At 37.1% G+C, this 27,567-nt stretch overlaps 1 protein-coding gene across 2 annotated transcripts in view; it reads left to right on the forward strand.

The window, feature by feature from the left end:
- LOC110383342 (uncharacterized) overlaps positions 1 to 27,567 on the forward strand; it is a 105,805-nt gene that overhangs the window by 54,282 nt on the left and 23,956 nt on the right. The window contains exons 3-10 of one of the 2 annotated variants that reach the window (XM_021344123.3): positions 9,512 to 9,647; positions 9,979 to 10,076; positions 12,327 to 12,410; positions 14,338 to 14,367; positions 16,062 to 16,172; positions 17,980 to 18,204; positions 18,722 to 18,874; positions 23,566 to 23,695. In XM_021344123.3, the coding sequence (XP_021199798.3) occupies positions 9,512 to 9,647; positions 9,979 to 10,076; positions 12,327 to 12,410; positions 14,338 to 14,367; positions 16,062 to 16,172; positions 17,980 to 18,204; positions 18,722 to 18,874; positions 23,566 to 23,695 (967 nt within the window). Of the gene's footprint in view, positions 1 to 9,497; positions 9,648 to 9,978; positions 10,077 to 12,326; positions 12,411 to 14,337; positions 14,368 to 16,061; positions 16,173 to 17,979; positions 18,205 to 18,721; positions 18,875 to 23,565; positions 23,696 to 27,567 lie in introns of both variants that reach the window. The other variant, XM_049837971.2, reaches the window with a different exon arrangement.

A 27,567-nucleotide genomic window follows, 5' to 3' on the forward strand; every position in this document is an offset into this window, starting at 1 on the left:
TGATGTCCTCCTAGCCGATTATCGGCTACGGCGGCTGTTCTCATGTAAGGAGATTAGCCAACTGCGCAGGACATATTATAGTGCACAAGCATTTGCGCAGACACAGGTGCACTCCCTATTCCTTCACTCTCATAGCCCGATGGGCTATGACTAATTAATATATCTACTTAGGTACAGGTAATATCTGTGAACAATATAAATCCCCGCTATACATCCTCGATGAGTAATTTCGCCCTATGACAAACCTTCTTGTTGAATAAACCTTTTTAGATAATCAACACCCTGGCAGCTTTGAGATTAGGACAGATAGCCACAAAAATTTATTTAAAAAAATTCAATGCGGTTTGAATTTGGAACTGAGAATAAAATTTTGTTTTTTCTTTTGTTCCGTAAAATTTTAGTTTTAATGTTGTTATGTAAGCATTTTGCTATTTTAAATGTGAAAATTTAATGTTTTTTAGTTATTTTTATGTGCTAATATTTCGTATATCCCATGTTTAAGTGCAACAAACTAGTGTGAAAAGATAGTTTGAACGTTTTTGATTCTCATATGAAGAGGGCAAAAATATCGCCATATTAACTAGTTATCAATAAAAAACTACGATAGGTATGTGAACTGGTAAGTCAATATTAGTATATTCCTTTTTTTACTCCTTACATTACTTTCAAAAGAATTACATCTAAATTATGTAGTAGAAAAGCGTTAGTGTGTAATAATTGTACTACGCAGTTAATTAAGTTCTTACTAGGAAATTGACTAATAAGCGATGAGTCTCCTAACTCAAAAATTCTACTAACAAATAAACAAAAACAAGGGAAATACCCAGGTCATTTGTTTACTAATAGTTTTGAGAGAATTGACGCAAGACCGCATAAACTTTAACATAATAAAAAAAAACAACACTTAGTATCGGTTTTCATCGAAATTTTTGTCGCCCGGCACAGCGGGATGCCATACCTCAATTTTATTCGGAATTTATCAATGCCATCGAATCTTGAGAAAACTTTTGTAATGCGCAATACATTGGAAAAAATTGTTTTAATGAAACAGATCGTTCTAATGAGTAGTAATAATGTAATAGGCCTTTTTAGTATCTCACTGCTGGGCACAGGCTTATTTTCATGAAAAGAATGTGTGAGCTTTAATCACCATTTTGAACAACGCTTATAATGACTTAGACTGAAACAAGCTAAAGCCATAAAGAAAAAATATGGGAATGTATGTTATACTGCACAAAGAAAGAAGGCTCTGTGTAAAAAAAAATATCGTTTTCCAGACCACCCGATCTTGTGGCAGCTGTACGGCTATATAGTCCTGGTGGCTTCTCGAGCGTCTCCTCTGCTCCTTTTCCCCTCAATCGAACCAGTTGTTAGGATTATGTATAGACTACCTGGGACTAATATGTGTGTCCGAAAACCTTATGGACTTATGGACTCCCGGCAGATGACAGAAAGGCGCTATTGAGTTTTCAGCTCATCAGGTTGGCTCATTTCTGTCCGACGTTCTATCCAAGATATACGGAGCATCTTTTCCAGCACCACATTTCGAATGCGTCAATCTTTGAACACACAATGATAGGTCCATAACCCTAAAATGCTTAGAAATAATGCTCTTATTCTAACTCTTAGTTGTTCTCGGTTCGCTAAGTCTAAACAGAACTTAACATAACAAGATTGAACTACATAGGTGAATGGTGAATTTGGCTCGTTATAACTTTGATCCAAGACATGAAGGTTCTCCTTGTACAATTGTGTTGGAACAAGAATACCCTAATTGGTAGAACTTACCCTTGTATCAATGCCTTGTTCAATAACCCATTTAATGTACCTTTACGTACATTTCTAGAACATATGTAGATTGTAGGTATTTGAGTATCTAACTTATTTGAATGAAGTGAATAAATAGTCTAATTATCATTACCACATTCAGTTTTGGAAGCTTGATTTAATTTGGTTACCTATTTATTTAAGTTTAAACATTTCTGTAAATATCGAAAAAAAAACGGTTCATACTTTTTAGGTCATAAATAAAACCTTGTCAAAATATTACAGTTATCCTGCGCAGTCGGGTAATCACACCTGTAATCCTCCTCCGAGCCTTTTCCCAAACTATGTTGGGGTCGGCTTCCAGTCTAACCGGATTTACCTGAGTACCAGTGCTTTACAAGAAGCGACTGCCTATCTGACCTCCTCAACCCAGTTACCCGGGCAACCCGATACCCCATGGTTAGACTGGTGTCAGACTTACTGGCTTCTGACTACCCGTAACGACTGCTCGAAGGATGTTCAATGACAGCCGGGACCTACATTTTAACTTGCCATCCGAAACACAGTCATTGGTGTCTAAGATATACTTAGAAAGTACATACAAACTTAGAAAAGTTGCATTGGTACTTGCTTGACCTGGAAGCGAACCCACGCCCTCATACTCGAGAGGTTGGTTCTTTGCCCACTAGGCCACAACGACTTTTCAATCTACACCTCAACCTAATGTAATCACACCTGTATTTACAGGTGATTCATTTGAATCATAATTGGGTCGTATGACTCGAATTCTCACTAAATATTCTAGCGGTTTGAAGTGCATTCTAGAGAAATTTGTATTTCCAAAAACAGTGCCTTTATGTTAGAAACGTTGAACATATAATGATTAATGCAAGTAGCTACCTATACAGATTTTACCTAGTTTTAGGCACCTGCTTATTATTTCTGTACGCTCTACGAGCAGGGCAAAGTGAGACTATATATGTATTATATACAAACTAACACCTTCGTAAGTTGTGAACACAGATTAAAGAGCTTTGACATTGACTTTGAAAATTAATAACATTGATTCATAGGTCTAATTAACGGGACAGGATGACTCTTTATTTTGAATATTCATAGTGTTTGTGGTCAATTATCCAGAAGTGAACGACAATTTTGTTGTCACGTACGCATTCTCAAGTTTTCAGATGCCTACCTGATGGGCTGACCGCAATTTTCTAAGTAATTGATTAAGTGTCTGAATCATTAGATACTAATTATTATTGTTTAATACAATGAGAAAGTGTCGGTTCTGCGCCTGATCTCTCTCCGGCCGCGTTGGATACCGCCACTTTGTGCTATGAGGGTGAGAGAATAGACAGTGTATCAACTTCTTAAATTGTCACAGTTATTTTTTTGAGACAAAGGGAAAAAAGAGCAGTGTGGTGTGGTCTATGATCACGTAGTGATTAGTTAGTATTGATAATGTTAAGATAAGTAGACGATAGGAATGCCTCGTACAGAATAAGATATTTAATAAGATAATAATTAGTTAAGATAAGCACGTAGCTTTTCCTTTGTATAAATAGCGTAGTATACTCAATAAAGGGGTGCACTTCTTAGTAGGTATTGGTTGCCTTGACTATACCTAGACATGTAGTTCTGTTGTTTTATTAACACGTCTACCCTCATCAACACCTAAGGACCCTGCCTGTCGGAAGGTTGGCAAGCCCAACATCACATGGCGACCCTGCCATTCGAACGGACCCTGCCATTCGAACGGACCCTGCCATTCGAACGGACCCTGCCATTCGAACGGACCCTGCCATTCGAACGGACCCTGCCATTCGAACGGACCCTGCCATTCGAGCGGATCTTGTGATTCGAGCAGACCCTGCGAGACCCTGCGAGAGCGGTTGGACAATATCGAAACGCCATGGGAAGCACGACGTCCAAAGAAGAAGTAATAGTAGCCCAGACGGCAGCAGGAGGATCAAATGTCGCGACGGTGGCGAAGGAACAATTAGCAACGACCAACACGGTGCTGTTTTTTATAGCCACTTGTTTTGCGCTTATGATCATTGGCGTGGTATTCTGGTTATATAGAAGATGTCACCAGAACTGGATTGAAGAGAAAATACGACAAAGGGAGATGCAAAGAGTAGTGCAGACGGCCTAAGGAGCATACGGAGCGACAGGAAGATCTGAAGTAAGTGTTTAAATATGTACTAAGTGTTGTGACAATGTTGTGGTTTATTGTGAATTAGAGACAATAAGTTTTTGTTCAAATGGAAGTAGAGTTAACAACGTTATTTTTACAGTTAAAATTATTAAGAGAAGCTATTGTTAAATTAGGTCCCAGTAGGCGACAGGGACAAAACTTTGATAAAAAGATAGGTGAAGCAAAAGCCCTTTATAGTAAATTTAAATGTATAATTGAAGGAACGAGCAAAGAAAAATGTTCAGAGGAATTAGTGCAATTAGTGAGTAACATAGAAAGTTTGTACAAAAATACTATTAAGTTTGAGAGCGAGGTCAGTAACGAACAGAAAATGGCGGCAGAAAAGTTTTCGTTGAAAACGGCGGTTAGCTTACTACCGAAAATGAATGGAGATGAACAAGTTACTCAAGATTTAATTGATGCTATAGGATTATATAGTTCTATGTTAGAAGGGACCGATAGTGTTCTTTTGATTAAGTTTGTGCTAACTACACGGCTTACCCAGGGTGCTAGGATTCGGTTGTCACCTACTTACGCGTCGGTAGACAGTCTTTTGGCAGATATGAAGAAACATCTTCTTACGGTAAAATCTGACGTTGCAATACAAGCTAAGTTAACACGCACTAGGCAAGATAATAAATCAATTGCAGACTTTGGTGCAGAAATAGAAAGGCTGATGACTGATTTGACTATTTCTCAGGCGGGAGAAGATTCGGAAGCTTATAAAATATTACAACCATTTAACGAAAAATATGCAATTAGGAAGTTTGCAGACGGCCTTCGTAATCAACGTCTTGGTACGATCATTACGGCACGGAATTTAACATCCTTAAAAGATGCTATTAGGGTAGCAGAGGACGAGAATTGTGCTTCATCGTCACAAGTCATGACGTACCAACGCTGGCCCTCAAGGAGTAGTTTTTCTACATTCAATAGAGGTCGTGGAGATAGTGTTAGGAGACATTCTGTAAGAAATTCGTACACGCAGAGTACGCGCAAAAATGTCAACATGGGGCATAACGGTGGAATGCGCGGTCGCAGCAATAATGCTTATCGAGGACGGCAGACTCAGCAAGGTAGAAGGCGTGTAGCATACTTTTCGCACGTGCGGAGCGATAATGATTCATTGTCAATGTCACGAAGTAGCGAAGGTGGACAGTTGAATGAAACGCAGTTTTTTCGAGTCTAAGCATATTTTAGCTTACGATAGTATTAACTGGGTTAATTTAGTAATAAATAGTATACATAGCGAATGGTTAATAGATACGGGTGCGTCGATATCAGCCGTAAAAAATATTTTTTTAAGGGATAACGCTTTGAACTGTAAGATAGTTAAGGATGAGTTAGTGATTAATGGTGTAGGAGGTAGTTTACGAGCTATAGGTTATGTACATTTAAAGTTGGAACACAGACAGTGTTCATTCGTGCATAAGTTTTATATATTTGATGATTTGCCTTGTAAGTCAGTTGGCATATTGGGACAGGATTTCTTGCAGAAGTATGGAGGTATTATAGATTTTCGACGAACAGATTGACTCTTAAAATCATGCTAGACAGTTAGTTTCGATGCCGCTAAGGACCTATGATTTCTTATTAACTATACCTCCGCGTTGTGAAGTAGTAAGGTATTTTCCTGTTAATAGAGCAGAAGATTGTGTAGTGATTAGGAAAGAATTACGCAAAGGAGTTTTTTTAGCTAGTGTGATGGCTAGGCCTAGGAATGGGATGATACCCATTAGAATTTTAAATACAACCTCGGAGGAAGTTATGTGTAGCATGTCGAATGTAGAAGTTTTCCCATTAAGTAATTTCGATTGTTGTAATTTTGTAAAACCTGAAAAGGACGTTGAGCGTGTAAAGAAAATATTTTCTTTACTTAAACTTGACTATTTGAGGTCCGAGGAGAGGTTGTCAGTTGAGCAAATATGCGCGAAATATCCAGATATTTTCCATATTCCAGGAGATAAGTTAGCTATCACGAATGTATATAAGCAGTCGATACGATTGAAAGACAATGTTACTCCAGTTTATAGGAAACAGTATAGGATACCGTATATGCAGAAAAAGGAAGTTGATAGACAGGTACAGGAGATGCTAGAGAATGGTATTATTGAAGAATCAGTTAGTGAGTGGTCTAGTCCTGTATTGATAGTTCCTAAAAAAGCGGATCGTAGTGGTGAGAAAAAATGGCGTGTAGTGATAGATTACAGACAGTTGAATGAAAAAATTCAGGACGATAAATTTCCATTACCGAATATAAATGAAATCTTGGATTCAATGTCAGGAGCTGTTTACTTTAGTCATTGTGATTTATCTCAATCGTATTATCAGTGTAGTTTAGATGAAGATAGTCGGAAGTATACGGCTTTTACTACGGATAAAGGTCAGTATCAAATGTGCAGGTTACCTATGGGATTAAAAATAAGTCCAAGTGCGTTTAGCAGGTTAATGACTGTAGCCATGTCTGGATTGAATTATGACAAATGTCTAGTATATTTGGATGACCTTGTAGTGTTCGGAAGGAATTTAGAAGAGCATAATCGGAACCTTATGTCAGTTTTTTCTCGACTAAGAGAAGTAAATCTTAAACTTAATCCAACAAAGTGTGAATTTTTGAAAAAACAAATACTTTATTTAGGGCACGTAATTTCAGCAGAAGGTATTTCACCAGACCCAGAAAAGGTCATAGTAATTAAAAATTATCCGCGTCCAACAAATAGTGAGGAAGTTAAGCGTTTTGTAGCATTTGCAAATTATTATAGGAAATTCATTCCTAACTTTGCTAGAATAGTTATTCCAATGACTAAGTTGTGTAAAAAGAATATGGTGTTTCAGTGGACCGAACAATGTGAGGAATCATTTTTATTATTAAAACAAGCATTGATGAATCCTCCAGTATTAGATTATCCAAATTTTTCTGATAAAAATACTTTTATATTGCAGACAGACAGTTCAGGTTTTGCTATAGGTAGTGTCTTGTGCAATGGGAATGGAAAACCTGTTGCATATGCTAGTAGATCTTTGAATAAGAGTGAGTTAAACTATCCTATAATAGAGAAAGAATTGCTGGCTATAGTTTGGTCAGTTAAGTATTTTAGACCATATTTATATGGGAGAAAGTTCGTTGTAAAAACTGATCACAAACCACTTTTGTATTTGTTTAACATGACAGATCCTTCCAGTAGGTTGACTAAATTTCGATTGTGTTTAGAAGAATACGACTTTGAGGTCGAATATGTGAAAGGAAAGGAAAATGTATTAGCCGATGCTTTATCCAGAATAGTTATTTCAAGTGAAGAGTTAAAGAGCATGCATGAAAAAACTATATCTGTAATGACCAGAGCACAGTGCAAACAGTTAAAAAACTCGGATATTCGTAAGACAGACTCTGCGGTTAATAGGACTGATCACCCTAGGATCGTAGAAGTTCTTAAAAAACAAGGAAATGATATAGAAGTACTTCAGGTAGGTGTAGATAAGTGGGAAGAGTTGTTACGTAACAAGAAGAATGATTGTAAAACGATATTTGCAAAGTCGCGTAATTTAATGTATATGCCAGAAAACTCGAGTATTTATATAAACTATGAATCTTTATCGGCATCATCGCGAGACGAGTTGTCGAAAGACATAGTCACATTTTGTGTGGAAAATGGAATAAAAGAAGTAGTTATTTTAAAAATTGTTATAACAAAGAGATGATAGAAAAACTGGCAAAATATTTTAAAGAGAATAGTAAATCGATATGTGGAGATTTTAAAGTTTGTGTAGTAACGGGTGTACGAAGAGTGGAAGATATAGATGAAAGAAAGGTCATTATGAATGATTTTCATATTTTACCCACGAGTGGACATGCTGGAATACGTAGGATGGTGAACAATATAAAAAAGTATTATTATTGGCCATCTATAGAAAAAGATATCGGAGAGTATGTGCGGAAATGTGATAAATGTCAGAAACAAAAGTATCAGAAAAATATTAGGGAACCAATGACCATAACAACCACAGCATCATCAGCTTTTGAAAAGATTTATTTAGATGTAGTAGGACCTTTTGATAGGGACGAATATGGGAATATGTACATATTGACGTTGCAGTGTGAACTTACTAAGTTCGTTGAAGCCTATCCATTAAAAAACAAGTCGGCAAATGAGGTAGCAAGAGTTTTAGCAGAAAATTTTATTTTAAGTTATGGAATACCAGAAGGCATTGCGACAGATAGGGGTTCTGAATTTATTTCAAAAGTTATGGTAGAATTATGTAGTATCTTGGGAATCAGGAAAACAACATCAACAGCGTATCATCACGAAAGTATAGGATCGTTAGAAAACGTTCATAAAACTTTAGGTGCATATTTGAGAATACAAACAAATAACAGTACAACATCATGGAGTTCTTGGATTCCGTATTGGTGTTTTTCATATAATACAACAGTTAATACCGTAACCAAGTATACACCTTATGAATTAGTTTTCGGAAAGATATGCAGATTACCAAGTAATTTACAAGGAGCAAGTGTTGAACCATTGTATAATTTTGATAATTACCCTTTAGAATTTAAGTATCGATTACAAAGAGCTCAAGCTGATGCTAAACAAAATTTAGTAGCTAGTAAAATATTGAGGAAAGAGTGTTATGATAGAAATATAAATCCAATAACTTATAAAGAAGGTGATTTGGTGTTAATTAAAAATGAAACGGGTACCAAATTAGATTGTGTATATGACGGACCGTTTGTGGTTGTCAAGGATGAATCACCAAATGTTGTAATTAAGGATAAGTCGAATGTAGATAAAGTAGTGCATAAAAATAGGACTAAGTTATATTGTAAAAGGTAAAAAAAAAAAAAAGTATGCATTTATTTTTTTTTTCCTTTGGAAGGGTGATGTGGTGTGGTCTATGATCACGTAGTGATTAGTTAGTATTGATAATGTTAAGATAAGTAGACGATAGGAATGCCTCGTACAGAATAAGATATTTAATAAGATAATAATTAGTTAAGATAAGCACGTAGCTTTTCCTTTGTATAAATAGCGTAGTATACTCAATAAAGGGGTGCACTTCTTAGTAGGTATTGGTTGCCTTGACTATACCTAGACATGTAGTTCTGTTGTTTTATTAACACGTCTACCCTCATCAACACCTAAGGACCCTGCCTGTCGGAAGGTTGGCAAGCCCAACATCACAGCAGTGATTTTACACACGTAATATCTTTTAGGATATCGGTTGAAACGATTGAAACTTAAAACTGTTATTCTCTATGAATTTAAAGTTAATAATAATTTTAAGAAAAAACGGACATAAAATATATGCTGTCGATGAGCTTTTGAGCCTTAGGTATTTCTAATTTGAAAAACATTATTTTATTAGGAAATTGCTTAACAATTCCTTCATAAAAAACCTGAACCTGTACATTGCACTATAATAATATGTCCTGCACAACTGGCTGATTTCCTTGGGGAAAACAGCTCAATCAGTCTGGACGGCATTAAGTTGATGTGATAAAGGATCGGAAAGAAAATGAAGTATAAAGTGAATTTGTTGCAGACGGGGTCGCAGGATCTTCTTACTGCAGATGCTGATCGTTTGCTTCGTTCCTCACGTCGCCCTGCTCATCCAGAACTGCTCCAATATGGCGCAGCTTTCACAGACGTTAGACTCCTCGCTCTATCTGGATACTGAGGTAAGGAAATAAAACACAAAGTCATAAAATCAAAAGGTCTCTATAGTAGCTAGAAATTCGGTTGTTGTATAGCCCTTCCATAGAAATAGATAGATAAATAGATTAGTTTAAGATATACTTATTTATACCAAATTTATGTACCTACTAAGTATTCATCTTATTTATATAGTAGAGACAATAACATAAAAAGATTTGAGCCAGTCTTCATAAATAATTAAATAACTAAAATTAATGTCGCAAAATAGTTCTATAAGTACAAATAATTTAAATTTTACATTATTTCTGCTTATTCATGAAATGCTTACTAAATGTCCTTATTTTGTTTGTTCAGGTAGACACAATTCTGTCCATGGGAGACTTGATCATCAGTTTGCAAGACGAGAGACATATCATCAGTGATTATCTCCTCAAATCATCAACAATAGAAGTGTAAGTTTTATTACTACTTATAACTTAAGTTTATTACTAGCTGTTATTATAAGTATGTATAAATAGTAGTTTTCACTCGCATCCCGTAGGAATTACTACCCCTACTGGGATAAAATAAATAAAAATATAGCCTATGTAGAGATATATTATGTTTTTTGGTAACAGTGTAATCGGTTTAGAAGTTTCGGAGCCTTTGGGGTACAAGTAAAACGTTTAATCATTATTAGTATAGATCACCTATCTCATATTAGCATATGTAGATTAAAAATTGTCTTAGTCCGGTATAAGTACATTTTTTTTTCAAAATATTCGTTTGTTTGTTTGTTATGCACTGCTGATTTTATTTGCAACACTTTTACCCGAATACGGAAATTAGGCCCCAATAAAGTCATTATTAATTAACCACAAAATGAATGCAAGGTTTTCCTTGCATTGTGTGTTTGTTCAGAGTATATCTACATAAGTAACTGAAATAATTAAAATACGACTCTCGGCTAAGGAGGTAGAGGTTGAAATTCATGATTTGAACAAACTATGCGTACTGCGTAAATAGGTAAATACTGAAAACCACTATTTACCTATTTAGGCTTAGGCTATCTAGTTGCGTACATAGGTATAACAGGGAAAACTCGTAAGTAAATATGCATTTGGGAAACCCATTGAATGGCCGGGCCTCGAATCATTAATCTGCGTACTAAGAACGGATTAATCACATTGTAGTTTTATTTTTCGCGAATAAATCTGTTATTGTTATTGTTCTTTTTCGCTGTGCGTGATTTATGACGGGTCTGAGTTAACAAGACATGTGTTGATTTTATCTTACCATTACACAATATATGTATTACAAAACATATGTCAGAAAACAAGAAACTGATTTTTTTTGCTGTGTGTAACAGGAATGTTTGAGAAAAATAATATAAGCTAGATATACTTAGCTATTTATGTATTTATTTATATGAGCTTCTACTAAATCAATTCTAAAGGTAATTTGTCATCCCATTATCCCATCAAGAGCCGCTTTAAGAATAATCTAATTTTGGATGTAGGCCATCAAGTCTAATATATCGCGAGATATAATTGCCAAATGCTACTATAATAGAAAAGCTAAGATAAACTGGGGCGTTAATTTAGAACTATGTAAAAGCATTAGATTCCGAAAAATAAATTTCGGTTACTAGATTGTTCTATTTTTTTTCTTGATTCATCAACTGTGTAGGTACACAAACACTGATAATATATAAAAAAAAGCAAGGAACACGGCAGTAGCTGTCAAAAGCTAAAATTATTATAATCAAACAAAATAAAAACATATCTTTTCACGTGGAACATAATAACTCACGTTGGTACGCGACCATACGCGACAAACAACTTTGTTTTTTGTACTCTGACAAACAAAAATATTATTATTTACGTCATTTTCGGAACTTATAGGTTAATAAATATAAAGTTATTCGTTCAATAAATAAGTAGCTGTAGAAAACTATTTGTCACTCTGTTTATGCATGCATAGATTTCCAAAAAACACAAACAGTGTATATTCCAATTGTGTCATTCATAAATAAATGACTTGTACACAAATAATAGGTAATTCATTATGCGACTATAGTTTGTTGTCCCGGCAGTAGGCATGCTATAAGGTACCTATTTTTACCACAGGGACTTAGGTATTTTGAGTACATTGTGTTTCTGTTCGGCGAGAGATGACTAGTGGGTGGTATCTCAACCAATGTTTTGTGCAAGTGATGTCTCTCAGTGTGGTTTTTGTAACTTCTATAGATTCTTTATTACAAAAAAAAATAAAATATTAAAAAGTTTAGAAACACATGGGCAGTCTTATCGCTAAATGGATTCATGGGTATTTGCAAAAACCTTCCATCATGTCCCAAGGCTGTGAAATTGCGTTTCACTATGTTTTATATATTTCGAGTGTTTTATATATTACGGGACTCTGTTACTAAGACGCTCAGTCAGTTAATCTGTCTTCGCTGCTTTTTCTTGTGAATCGTAATTTAAGATTAAAAAAAAAGACTTGTTAAGTGCAAGCGTTCTCAGACTTTCTGCACCTAATGGTTTTCACCATAAATATAGAATAGTAAATAGATTTTTAATGAAGCTAAAATTCGCTACAGGCCACTATAGTGTTAGTTTTTTGGGTCCATACCATATCTGTCACGCATTTCCGATCTATCAAACGACAGTCAGATCCTAAATCTATGGCTATCATACTATTCGGTTTCACATTGATTTCAGAACGGTTCTGCAGAGGGCGTTCGTGACGATAGCTGACCAGTTCACCAGTGTTCCTGACATTCAGGACCATTTGATGACACTATAGTAAGTTAAGTACCTATTACTTCTTCCTCCAATCAGCTAATTTTATTTTACTCACCTAAGACCTGACTCGTTTTTAAGTATTTTCTGAGTTTTATATGAAAAAGGCAACTTTAGAGATTCAACTGAGGATTAGTCATTGGATATATTCCATTCAAGTTAGCGGTTTTCTTAGGCTACAGTTTAAAATAGTAATACTTACATCATTCTTGGACAGACAATTCTTGGAAAATATTATGTTTTTCCGTGTAACTTTCGTTCTGTGGTCGGCTTGAGTTTATTTTTAGCACAGTTAGTATGTTGTTTAAGGAAGTACATATATTTTATTCATTTTGACTAGCTAGTGGACAATCGCTCGTAGGCACTAGTGCGTTTTCAAGGTAACATCCTTGGCAGTCGTTACGGATAGTCAGAAAGCACTGGTACTCAGCTACATCCGGTTAGACTGGAAGCCAACCCCAACATAGTTGATGCCTATGTGACCTCCTCGAACCAGTTAGTAAAGGGTTGATGACTGTTCATGACTTTCTAAATGCCAAAGAATAAATTAATAATCTGTGGCTTACTTGCTGCTTTGGTTAATTTGACCAGATGGAGTCTCAAAGTCCAATTTATTAATACGAAGTACGTAATGGCACTAAGATATGACAGCAGCCACTTAACGGTGAAAAATGCAGATAATTTTATTATAATACTATATAGGAATGCGGTAAATGCTTCTATGAAATTTCCCTCAGCTTATTAAATTACGCAACTGAGTATTGGGCATTCCATAGCAATGACTGTATTGGAGCAATTCGTAATAATTCTAATTGTAGACGTCAATAAATTATTATTAAGTAATAGTATGTCAAATATTATAATTTAATTATAGTGTGGTCCAATACTGAGAATGGAATGTTTTATGTTTTTTTGATTGTATTATGAGTATTTTCGTATTCTATTGAAGTCAAAATGTTTACTAATAAAGGGGACTTGAGTCATTACAATTGCGCAGCTGCGGTTTCAGGTGCAGAACAGGTTTTACCAACCGTTTGATTTGACTTAATTCATACGCGTTCTAGATACGAGGGAAAAGACAGAGATTATTGGGTTCGATTCGAATATTATAGTCTTGGGTGAATTATTTTCATTTTTCGGGTTCCGTACATAAAGGGTAAAACGGGACCCTATTGTTTTCGCTCCTCTATCCGCGTCCGTCCGACCGTCCGTGCGTCTGTCACCAGGCTGTATCTCATGAACCGTGTTAGAGAGTTGAAATTTTCACAGATGATGTATTTCTGTTGCCACTATAACAACAAATACTGAAAACTATAATACAATAATTATTTGGGGGGGCTCCCATACAACAAACCTGATTTTTTTGCTCATTTTTGCTCGATATCGATAACGGCAAGGTATATGCGGTTTTATAAATAATGGTACGGAACCCTTCATGTACGAATCCGACTCGCACTTGCCGGTTTTTATAAATGTACAAACAATACTCTTTCTACCAACGTCATTTCTTAAATTAGCTTTGCGTTATAACTGAATCGCCTTTTTTGGGATTGTGTGTTTATTTCAAGCGGTTCTATTGAATGGAATATTCCGTAGGCTTGGAAATATTTTATGCAGACATGAGTATGAGTTTAGATGAGTAATTCTGTAAAAAAATACACAGAAAACATTTAGTCATCCGGTAGTATGTTTGTGCTTAGAAATCAGTATAAAGATGACGGGTAGTATTCAATTTACAAGAAATCTGGTATTTCACCGTCTGAAAACTTTGATTGGAATCAAGATAAAAATATTTTTTTTTGCTATCGATCGAGTCAACTGTCGTTTAGTCTACATACAATGGGTGGATAATCTGTTGTAATAAAATTAAACATAAATTTACCTTTATAGAACATTCAAATAAATAAAACTTGTACTGTTTTCCATGCAGCCACTTTAGGGAAGATCTCATAAATATCAAGTAAGTATTCATTTAGTATTTATGAGGCCATCACATGTTTTTAGTTCTTTTGATTATGCTATATATGGCTATAGTTTGAAATACAAAATGGAGGTTTGTATAGGAATCTCCAGAATTATGCAAAGATAGAAATACGCATTACTTCAAAACAACTAGGATTGTTTCATACATCGATTCACCTATTATATTATTTGTTTTAGAAATAATCATTGCAATTTGCCTAAGGAATTCAATATCATTTGACATACGTACATAATAAATGTCAAATGAAATTACATCGTAGGGCTAGGGCGGTAATCACTATACGCAATGCGGACTTCACACAAAGGGTGCGTATATTCCCGGATTTTAGGGAGGTGAAATGTCGATTGGAAATTCTTTACATTTACTGAAGTCTTTAAAGAAAATATGTATAAGATCTTCGTTCGTCAGGGATGCATAAGCTCTCCTATACTCTTTAATATTTACGGAGAACACATTATGCGTCAAACGCTAGAAGACTGGGAGGGTGGCATAAAGATAGGTGGAGTCAAGATATCTAATCTGAGATATGCAGACGATACCACCCTTTTCGCATCATCCGAAAACGAAATGGCGGAGCTGCTGCGTCGTTTAGAAACAGCCAGTCTGGAAATGGGACTTGCAATTAACAAATCTAAGACCAAGCTCATGATCGTTGATCGATTTGACACTATTCAACGCACTGATATCCTACAAGACTACGAGACCGTAAACCAGTTCCAATACCTTGGCTCGTTAATAACAAATAAGGGAAGTAGCGAACCTGAAATACGTAGGCGAATTGGCATGGCAAAGACAGCGATGACCCAGTTGAACAAAGTCTGGAAGGACCGAAACATCAGATATCGGACCAAAATACATCTGGTCCGCACTCTTGTCTTTTCCATCGCATTATATGGTGCGGAAACGTGGACTTTTAAAGCTGCCGACAGGCTGAGAATCGACGCTTTTGAGATGTGGTGTTGGCGCCGTATGCTGCAGATACCATGGACAGCCTTCCGCACAAATGTATCCATTCTACAACAACTAAAGCTAGAAAAGACAAAACGCTTATCCACTACCTGCTTGCAGCGAATAGTACGGTATTTCGGCCACGTTGCTCGCAGAGACACTAACAACTTGGAACGCCTGATGGTAACAGGAAAAATTGAAGGCAAAAGACCTAGAGGTAGAAGTCCCAAACGGTGGTCAGACCAGATATCGGAGGAACTGGAGATATCTGTCAGCACTGCACTACACCAAGCAACGGAACGTAACCGATGGAGACAACTGGTTGACGAAATAAAAAGGAGTCACGATCCTCAGCATTGAGGGAACGATCGAGGAGAGATAAGATCTTACATCATTAGGTAGAAAAGGAATATACGCATAGCTGTTGTTATAGTTTCCAATAAATCTGTTACAAATGATACAGTACATAATGGAGTACATAGGGGTGGTACATAATGTATATAGGGGTAGTACATAATGGAGTACATAGGGGCAGTACATAATGTAGTACATAAGGGGCAGTACATAATGGAGTACATAGAGGCAGTACATATGGGTAGTAGATAATGGAGGACATAGAGTAGTACATAATGGAATTTTAAATTCACTATGCCTATTGTATGCAATTGAAAAAGACACTGAGAAAATAGCTATACTATTCACGTGGTTTTTCAAATTTACAGAAATTTGAAAGCAGAGGCGTTTAAAAGGACGAGAATATATGAAGATATAAATACGTTACTACTGCTGAACGTTGCTAAGAATGTTAAGACAACCACCTCATCGCTTTGGAGGTAAGACGTACGTACTTTTTACTTATAGAAATATATTTTTCTTATTAACAACACATAATTATAATTTTACCTCAGTGGCCGTATTCTACAGCAGTGGCCGTCAGGCGAATTTGAGGAAGCTCTGACATTTGGGCTTGTTAAGTGATTAAAATTGCAGCTCACTCGATAAGAAGAAGAATATAACCTTTATCATAAGCTGTATAATGTCGGTTTATATAGGGCTTCTCGATAAGAAGAAGAACCTATGTCATAAGCTGTATAATGTCAGTCTATATAGGGCTTCCTGCATTCTCACATTGATTTTCAAAAGGTTAGGTATTGCCTGCTTCAATGCGTACAAAAGATACCTAAGCAATGAATGACAATTAGGTCTAATAAAATAGCCACGAAATATTAGGTAATTCCAAAAAAACGCAGTATCTTTAATCGATCTTTCTATTGAAAAAAAATGGTTTGGAAAAGTTTTTTCTCCACGATTACATATAAGTAAAAGAAATAAATATAATTCAACGATATTTTTCGAAGTTAGAAATATGTATGTATGAGTTAATTCCTAGAGCATATTAAAATAAAAGTATTTTAATTAGAAATACTTTTCGACATTCCCAAATGAAACAATATCACGATATAACAAAAACGATCGACTGAGTTTATTTGAAAACTTTATTATTAGATAGCTTGAGCACCCATAAAATTGTAATAGAGGCGAGGTCACATTGTTAAAGATCCCTTTATGTTGCCTCGTGTGAAAAACCTCAGGAAGTTATTACATACACTCGTAGGATAAAATATTCTTTGAATACGATGTTATTTATAACTTCAAATGATATGATTACATGAGATATTTGTCAAAACTCGCAAACTTATTTGCATGATAAAAGCTAGAAGTTTGATATTTTCGCAAAAATATTTTAATGTCTTCCACAAAATTCTCATCAACAGTAACTTAACCTTGAAAATCTCACACTGGCAAAAAAGATCGACTTCTTTTTTGCCTATATCACATAGTACTTACACCTTCAGTCTTCCCTACTTAATATTTTTCCATGTCAGTTTCACTGAATATTTTGTATTGAAAATGTTCTACGGTGACTTTCAATTACCTATCCATTAATTATTAATTTGTTTGAATTATTTTAAGAAAACTAAAGTTTATGTTTTAAGTAGACTTTGGCCTTAAGTCATTTGAGGAAATGATCCTCAAATATTAACATGTGAAACATTGTCTTGAGTCTCTGATACATTTTTGTGGTCAAAACTAGCATATTAAAGGAAAACATTCAAGTTTTCCCTATTTATGCAGGTAAAAAAAGCATCTAAGCTGCAGAATTTTGCACGGTTTAAATATTGCTCTTAGATTAATTAGGACAAAACATATTCATCACAGCCCTAAAAAATGCACTGGAAAAAGGCCTACCCACAGCCTGCCTGCCTATACTCACCGTGCTGGGCATGCAGTGTGATGCAGATATAATCAGAAAAAATATAGATAAAGGGCTTTAATATTCACTTTAGATCTATTAATACACTACCTCACCCGTTTAGATGTTTCGATATGCTTAGAAAGTAAATTATAAATGAAAAGTTACAACGGTATCTTCTTATTTGCCTTCATTTGAACACATACAGCCAAGAACCATCATGTATACAAAATCTACTAACATTAATGAATGCTATGGTCATCATGATATTATTCAAAGATTATCTAACAAAAAATCGTAACTTACATACAGCGCCGACCCTCAAATAAAATTGGGACCGAGGGTAAGGAGATGATGAATTTAACTTAACTCATCTAAATTTCCAGGCAGTTATCAGCGTGCTCCGACCTCCTCAGATCCCGTGAGGAGTTGTCTCTCGCCCTCACAACGCACTCTTACTACCTGAGCATTGAAAAGCTGGACTCCATAGTAATAAGCAGTATACAAACACACCTTGACTCCGGGAGAGATAGTCTGAAGTCTACCATACAGTATTTGGAGACAGAGAAAATTGTTAAGGAGGTCAAAGAGTTGAATGAAGTTTTAATGTTGTGAGTATTAATCGTTTTATAAAGATCTATCTCGGTGGCTGGTTGACCAAAAGGCTGGCTATTACCTCGGACAAAGGATCAGCATGGCCATCCAACGACGTAATGCTGCCAGCCTCTTGGGTACGCTCCCAGTCGACATGTTTTTATTGTATAAATATATATGCAAATGAACGTTTCAATGTAGGATGTTTAAAACGAAACTTAGTATGCCAGGTTTTTTACTGAAGAGCCCTTTTACACTAGAGGATTTTGGGACTCATACATGACATACATGCGTGGCACTTTCGGCCGCTGGTTCAGTTATTTGGGATCGCGGTTATCGGATGTATATGCGTAAGATCCGTTGAACCGGGGAAACCCAGCGAATTTTCCGGGTTTATACGCGGCAGAAAACTTGTACGGGTTTAGCTGAAAATCTTTAAGTATGAAAGGGCAGTTTCTTTCGTACATATGTAAGGATATATCATTACCTCTGCAACATGGACATAATAAGATATTGTGTTATTTTTTTTTTCAGTTTTGAAGAATTAAAGAGGACGATAGTGAATCAACCAAGAATCGAGCCCACGACAGCGAATATCAGTCGATATTTGTACACTGATATTGTAGACTGGTCTACTTACCTCGACAGAATGAGGGTAGTTCAACAGGACCTGTGGGTCATAGTTGGGTAAGTACCACAGCACCACAGTTGATTGTTTAGTGATAACAAAAAAAATACGTTAGTTACGTATTGCTTTAAATAATATGTGCCTTGCCTTTGCATTGTGTATTCTTTTTGCAAATAAAAAGTATGGTGCGCTAAGTAGATTTCCCCAAGATTAAGGGGTGGTCTTTCAGACTGATGAAAACCTACTATCTCTCTTTGCGTACCGCAGCTATAGCCATTGAAAACTTCTACTAGTTATGAGATTAGTTAAATGGTTGGATTATATCTACGAAAATAAAATGTAATTTTATCACCATGTATGTATGAGCCGTGTAGCGACGGCTAGCCGTGTAGCGACGGCTTAAGAATACATATGTCGCTACCCCTTCTTCCAGTGGGTGTCGTAGAAGTCGACTAATGGAGACAATTGCACCGAACACCAGTGCGAGAGAAGGAAAACTCGAAAAAAAAACCCTCTATCAACCCGTCTGGCCAGCGTGATAGCAGTAGGCTAAATACCTCCATGAGCAGCACAAAAAAGCCACGGCCCCTAGTTCCCGGCAGTCCCGCTATTCCCGGTCACGGTGGCGACCGTGGTTACGGCGGGGCAGGGGGTGCGAAGAATCTCCGGGTTACGGGAGGCCACCTAACAAAACTGACTCTGGCGACGTACAACGGCCGCACGCTACGGCTTGACTCGCATCTGGCGCAACTCGAGGTGGAACTTGGGAAGATTAGGTGGCACATATTAGGGTTATGTGAAGTTCGAAGAGAGGGGGAGGACACCATAACCCTCGAATCAGGTCACCTAATGTACTTCCGAGAGGGAGACCAACAATCCCAAGGTGGCGTTGGGTTTCTGGTTAATAAGTCCCTAGCTGATAACGTTGTGGAGGTGTCTAGTGTGTCGAACAGGGTAGCGTACCTTATCATAAAGCTTACCGACAGGTATAGCCTCAAGGTAGTGCAAGTGTACGCACCGACCTCGACACATTCAGACGATGAAGTGGAGGATATGTTTGATGATATATCAAGGGCCCTCCACTTCACTACAAAGACCCATTACACCGTTGTCATGGGGGACTTTAACGCTAAAGTGGGAGTACAGATTTGCGGCGAATCGGCAGTAGGATCCCATGGATTTGGAAGCAGGAATCATAGGGGGCAAATGCTCGTCAACTTCCTCGAACGCGAGGGGCTCTTTTTGATGAACTCCTTTCTCAAAAAGCAGCCCCAAAGGAAGTGGACGTGGCAAAGCCCCGACACTATGACTAAAAATGAGATTGACTTCATCATGACGAACAAGAAGCACATATTCAGAGACGTCTCCGTGATCAATAGGTTTAATACCGGTAGCGATCACCGACTTGTCCGAGGCTCTCTGAATATCAACTTCAAGGCCGAACGTTTCCGTCTGATGAAGGCCAGGCTCCGACCAACACTGCTCCAAACCATGACAGGATCCGAAACGTTCCAGTCAAATTTGGAGAACCGATTTGCCGCCGTGGAAACCACAACAGACGTTAACCAGAACCACGAATATGTGGTTCGGATCCTCAGGGAGGAAGGTTCGAGATTCTGTAACATGCAGCGTAAGGGCAAGAAATCAAAGCTTTCGGAAGAGACATTAGGGCTTATGAAGAAACGACGTGAAAACCCGCCTGTCACTTCGTCAGCTAAGCGGGCTCTAAACCAAGAGATCAACAAGCACGTACGACGCGACCTCCGGTGCTCCAATACTCTTGCCATTGAAAGAGCAATTGAGCTGAATCGGGGGTCAAAGGTGTTCGTACAATCTCTTGGAAGAAGCCACTTGACGAAGCTGACCACAACAAGTGGAGAAGTCGTTTCTTCGGTGCCGGCAGTCCTTTCGGAAGTGGAAAATTTCTATGGCCGGTTATACGCATCGCATGCATCTCGACCTGATCCCGGAAATGAGGATTCTAGAGCCACATTAACACGCCATTTCACCGAAGACCTGCCAGAAGTCAGCAGTGGCGAAATCGAGATCGCTCTGAGACAGCTCAAAATGGAAAAGCCCTGGCGAGGATGGCATTACAACAGAGCTTTTAAAAGCAGGAGGTAAGCCCGTACTGGGGGAGCTCCAGAAGCTTTTTAATGCCGTCCTGTTTGAAGGGAGAACTCCAGAGCCGTGGAGTAGGAGTGTTGTCGTCCTGTTCTTCAAAAAGGGAGACAAAACCCAGTTGAAGAACTATCGACCCATTTCCCTCCTAAGCCACGTCTATAAGCTGTTCTCAAGAGTGATCACGAACCGACTTGCGCGAAGACTCGACGAATTCCAACCACCGGAGCAGGCTGGGTTTCGGAGCGGATACGGCACCATAGACCACATCCACACAGTGCGGCAGATTATACAGAAGACCGAAGAGTATAATCAGCCCCTGTGTCTAGCATTTGTGGACTATGAGAAGGCCTTTGACTCGGTTGAAATCTGGTCTGTTCTGGAGTCCCTGCAGCGTTGTCAAGTAGATTGGCGATACATCCAAGTGATGAGATGTCTCTACAAAGCCGCTACAATGTCCGTCCAAGTACAGAATCAGCAAACAAGGCCCATACCGTTGCATCGAGGAGTGAGACAAGGGGATGTTATTTCCCCGAAACTGTTCACTAATGCAATGGAGGATATGTTCAAGACGCTGAACTGGAAAGGACGCGGCATCAACATCAATGGCGAACACATCTCTCACTTGAGATTTGCTGACGATATCGTCATCATGGCGGAAACGCTGCAGGACCTACAACAGATGCTTAACGACCTGGCTGAATCTTCTCTACGCATCGGCCTACGGATGAACTTGGACAAAACCAAGGTCATGTTCAATGAACATGTTCTACCGGAACCGATTGCGATACACGGCGCCGTTCTCGAAGTTGTTCGGAAATATGTATACCTCGGGCAGACATTGCAGTTAGGTAGAAACAACTTTGAGGACGAGGTGAATAGGAGAATTCAGTTGGGTTGGGCTGCATTTGGGAAGCTACGTCGAGTCCTAACATCGTCGATTCCACAGTGCCTAAAGACAAAAGTCTTCAATCAGTGCGTCCTACCTGTCATGACTTACGGAGCCGAAACGTGGACACTGACGGTACGGCTGGTCCACAAGTTTAAAGTCGCTCAGCGGGCTATGGAAAGAGCTATGCTCGGCGTTTCTCTGAGGGATCGCATCAGAAATGAGGTAATCCGTCAGAGAACCAAGGTCATCGACATAGCCTACCGAATCAGCAAGCTGAAGTGGCAGTGGGCTGGCCATATTAGCCGAAGAACCGATAACCGTTGGGGTAAACGAGTTCTAGAGTGGAGACCGCGCCTCGGCAAACGTAGTGTACGACGTCCTCAGGCACGGTGGAGTGATGACTTGCGCAAGACGGCTGGCAGGAGCTGGATGCGAGAAGCCGAAAATCGATCTCAGTGGCGTGCACTTGGAGAGGCCTATGTCCAGCAGTGGACTGCGATAGGCTGATGATGATGATGTATGACCTGTCCAATATCTAAATAATACCTAAAGGTAATTAGAATAAAAAATAAGCGTTTTATTGCGTGATGAGTAACTCAAAACTTAATGAAACATCAGCAATGACTCATTCAAGATTCAAGCAATCTTGGAGGTGTGTCATGTTAATTGGTATATTAGACTAAAAGTCAGTGAATCATGCCATTGTTTTTGTTTTGTTTTCATTGCTAATTATCTGTGGTTCACAAATTACGCTCCGAACGTTGTTACTAAATTACAAGGACTTCTTGCGGTGCGTGTGTGTCATGTGTGATACTGAAAGTTTGGTGCGCTTATCCGTCTATTCTGGTGAACGTTAACCAGGTGTAAAATAATAAAATACCCATTAATGTAGCCCAGACCAATTAATGTTGTACTGGAACTAATAGGTAGATGGCATACAACATTAACAAACACAGCAGCATACAACTCTACGCGTACGGAAGAAATTGCTGTCTAAACTTTCGAAGTACATATTAACATAACTATTAAGGTTACCTGTGGTATTAATAAATCGTCTCTAAAAGAGACGATTTTCAAAAAATTTGCTTCTTTAGAAGCTGCATGAACTCCCGTAGTCTGAAATATATTCTTTTCGGTTATTATGTCTCGCAGTGTAACGAAACCATAGCGCGATTCAGGATTCGCCTCCCATCGTACAGCGCCATCTAGTATCAACATGTAATACTGTAAATATTGTACCACGCGAACACTACCAAAAGTATGGATGGAATTATTTGATATTAAATTGTTGTTTTTAAAATGTTTTCTTATTTCCAATATTATTATGCTCGATGATTACTACTTATTCAAACAATTGCAAAGACAAAAAAAACTTGTATATGATGTTTTAATTTTAATCAAGAAACGTTGATGAGGTACACATCTAGTATTCTATCCTTTTCTTTTTTTGAAGATTACGCTTTTAACAAAGCATTTTAAACTTAGTTTTTACCATAACTACAACGTGGCCGTTAAAAGAAATATTATTGTTAAGTCTGAAATTGTAATTGTAAATACTTATACCTAATATTTTATTATTTTATAACTTTGTATATAGCAAGTCGGTGACTAGTGGGAGAGAAGGCTTGTGCCCAGCAGTGGGGCATCAAAAAAGCTGATGATGATGATATTTTTATAAATGAGTAGGTTTCACTGTTCATCGTTTGTAAATAAAATACTCTTTATAATAATTTTCAGTTGGTCGGGGCGGCAAGTGGTGTGGGTAGCTCGTCGGACCCTCGGCATCGGAGTGGCGATCCTGGCTCTCGTCCTCCTCGCCTCTCCCATCATGCTGCTGTTGTTGCGTCACATAGCTTACACCATACAGGTATGTTTAACTTAGTAGTGAGTTCTATTCCCTCTCGAGATAAATTCAATAGTTTCTTTTACTGGGTGTTTATGATATACGTTCCTTTCTCGCACATGATAAATTCAATAGTTCAACTAGGTATCAACTGGGTTCAATGGACACTACTTAAACTCCCCGAATTAAGTAGTTAACTATAATTTTCCTCGAGAAAGAGTGGTGGGCCAAACAAGTTGAATATTCGTTAAAAGATATTGGATAAGTGTACCACCATGCCACGATTATATACTTAAGATCTGGATCTTTACATGGTCGATATTAAATAAAAAATGTATGAGCATAATCATGTATCTATGTGCTCCAATTTAATTATACTGTCGTCGGTCATCTGGCAGGGTTTACTGTTTTGCACGGTAGTAAAATACATAAATATAGGCAAAGCATGACTCTGCCACACCAATCCAATTTGCTAATAAAAATACCTTTTAACAAAACGTAGGTATCATATCATTAATTGATTTAAACGATTCGGCAACACGAATATTCTTAAAGAACAAGTTTGAATTCATTATTACATAATATTTTAAAATTGGATATTAAATGGCTGTGAAATAAGGTTTTTGCGGCGATCGTTAACCTCCTTCGAGGTCATTTTAATTTATTAATAGCAACTGGACTATAGCTGGATTGTAACAGTAAGTATTATTCATAATATGACGTACGAACATACGAATACACGTTATATTTATTACAGTATTCTTGAGCAATATATTTTTTGATTGCTACGGTTGCTACGTAAAATGCTACGACGCGCTACGAAAATTTCGTAGCACAGTGAATAATCACAGAAAAAACGAGTACAAAAACTTTATGATGGTTTTATTTTAATTCTGTTCATAGTAATCTAAGACCATAATTGAGCAAATTAAATAGCTGCTGGTTGGGCAGCTTAAAATATTGTAATAATCTTCTTAGTATTGGAGGAGTAAAGGTCATATTTGCATTGCAAATTATAATAAGAATGAATATTATCTTTAGGTCATCGGCAGATACACACAGGTCTATATTTATGCATGAATTAATGGCAAACGTGATTTTTTTATTGGTTGTCTTTAGTTGTCAATTGATTGCAACCTGGGTTGAAATAATGATCGTGTTTGTATATTTTATGCATCTTTTCTCTGATCATAGCTTTCGGGTAAGTATTTAATAAAATATATTTACGAGTTACATATTGAATAAACAATAAATTTTTCCTTGTTTAAATAATGTTTGTGTTTAGGTAGATAATGGTAGTGTAAATAATGTGTAAAATAATTTATAAATTATTTGTGGTTCCTTATTCAAATTAAATTATAGTTGTGGTTTTGAACATGTTTTGATTTCGTTAAAGGGTTTCCCTTTATCGAGACAATAGGTATGTGTAATTCCCGCTTAAGGTAGGAGTATCAACTAACAGCAAGTCGACTAATTTTAGAATTTTACAAACATTATGTTTATTTGTGCACCTATATTTCTTTACGGGATTAGGCAAAATATAAACACTGTTTTATTCGGTTAAGCGTTTATTGTTTTTTACAGATGTTCGGTCAGGTTTCAAATCTTGGACGTCTCCATTCTTCCGCATCACAGTTTCTGGGGACAAATATATTTTTATATAGTAACAATAAATGAAACATACAACAATATGTATGTCATGACATGACAAATATTGCCGGAATACATCAGCAGTGGGATAAAGAATCTCGTTTAAATATGTACTTATAGAAGGTATATATAATAAGGCTTCACTACAAAATCTCTTCTCAATTCGGTAGGTAAGTTTTTTTTATTCTGTTAACTATTTATTTAGACATCTATGGCCCATATATTATGGATGCGTTAAACCTAATCACATTAAATCCTATCATACATAGGTACTTTATGTTAGACTACCTAGAGGTATAGGGAATTGAAAAATAATAACCATATCTGTTCAGTGATTTAGCTACAGGAATCATTTTAGTAAAGCAGAGATAAAAAATTGGGCTACAGAATATTTTGTGCAGTTGAAAGGTTTCAAGGAAAACTAACGTTGTTTGTACTGACTGACTCATTAATGGCGTTCTTCAGTACATTACAGTATTTATTTGATTTTATTAGGTTTGACCCTCTTTGTATATCTGCTTAACTTGTGCAAATGCACAGAAAGTGTCGACGTCATGTTTCGCTGACTGGTGTCACGTAGCCGGCCACGAAACTGGCGGTATACACCTTTTTTGTAGAAATCTTCTTCTATAGGACTAGTAGTTGGCAAACTTATTTGTAAAGCTCTCTTGGACTGAGGTTAAGGGGGTACGTAAGCAATGCCTACTCGCATAAACAATAGCACTGCCACAAACGAATTTGTCGAACTTTATAATTATGTACGCTTAACATTCTTATCTTTGCGGGAGTTATAAATAACAAAATAAGTTATGCCTGACTAATTAACATGGGCAGGTTATTATCAATGAATCGATTCTATTCAACAAGCTGTATTTTACCTTTAAACATGATAATATTCTATCTTTTATACATATATGCATGTAAAACTGCTATGAGATGATTGACATTTAAATTAACGATTGTATTTTAGAATCTTTATGGAAAATTTTCTCAAGGATTTCTCGAAATAAAAATATATTGAATAAAACTTGTATTCGGATTACATAAGGGATACTGAGCGGTAAATAATGATTTGTTTATGTTTTTATAAAACCAGTTAGAAAACCAGTTCCAATCAAACTCGTATTGCACGAGAATAACTTAATTAATGCAGAATTTTTATAGCTTGATTTTTAGTCCAAGGTTAGTAGGTATTGTCATGTAATATAGTTTTTTTTTACAATTAATGATATTCGGAGTATCTCATCTTTAATTTGTTTTAAGCATGTCGTGAATCAATAAAGTTCTTCCCTTTAAAATTCAAATGCTACTTAGATATTATTTAGTTTTTAGATGAAGGAACTTACTATCGAGTGGCGTTTCATTATTTGGGTGTTAGTAGTTTTAATACACCCTACAGTTGTTTTAAGTAAAACTGACGTTTATGTTGTTGATGAACTGAATCCTTATGCAGCTAGGAGCCGTTTAAACGCACACACACTTAAATTAAAGCTACGTCTATAGCTAGTACTTACTCCTCTAGTAAAACATTTGTCAGCTACTCGAATGTAGCCCGCGGGACACTTCTCAGGCGTGTTAAACTTCCCAGGGTAAGCGAATGCCATGGTCACCATCGCGGTTAGCACCACAAACAAAAACACATAGAGCTTCATTGTCACTAGATAACGCACAGACGAATGACGAGACACGATTGAATAATCTTCTTATATACTAAACACATCAAAATATGCATAGTGATGTGCCCAGAACGGGTTTCCGAAAGTATATTTACAATGCTTCAAGGACGGTAGCTTGTATTTGCGTATTCGTCTCTCAGTTATAACGGTTACGATTTGACCCATTTTGGTTAAAAAGGTTCTGTTATTTGGTTGTAGTTAAACATTTGTTCTCATACAAGTGTATTCGGTACATTATGCTGCTCTATAAAGAATAGTTAATTATTTATGTCTATGAAATCAGTTTGGTTTTCTGCGGTTACCATCCCAAAAGGTCATCCGTCCTGTACGACCTTCGGCGTCCTGTGTTGGCAAACCGCGAACATGAATCGATCCGAGGCGAACTGATAGGTAGATGTACGCTTCGGCCACTGCTGTACCGCACGATGTCACGTTGGCCACTTCAAAGGAATTTAATCGACTATTTGTTGTTACTGCGACGCTTTGCATTCGTATCGATCACAAAGGATGCACCGTTAAGATACGTTATGTAATCGAGTTGCCGACTGCAACTGTCGCCCGCACGTGCCA

This window comes from Helicoverpa armigera, chromosome 8, assembly GCF_030705265.1.
Source record: "Helicoverpa armigera isolate CAAS_96S chromosome 8, ASM3070526v1, whole genome shotgun sequence".
NCBI lineage: Eukaryota > Metazoa > Arthropoda > Insecta > Lepidoptera > Noctuidae > Helicoverpa > Helicoverpa armigera.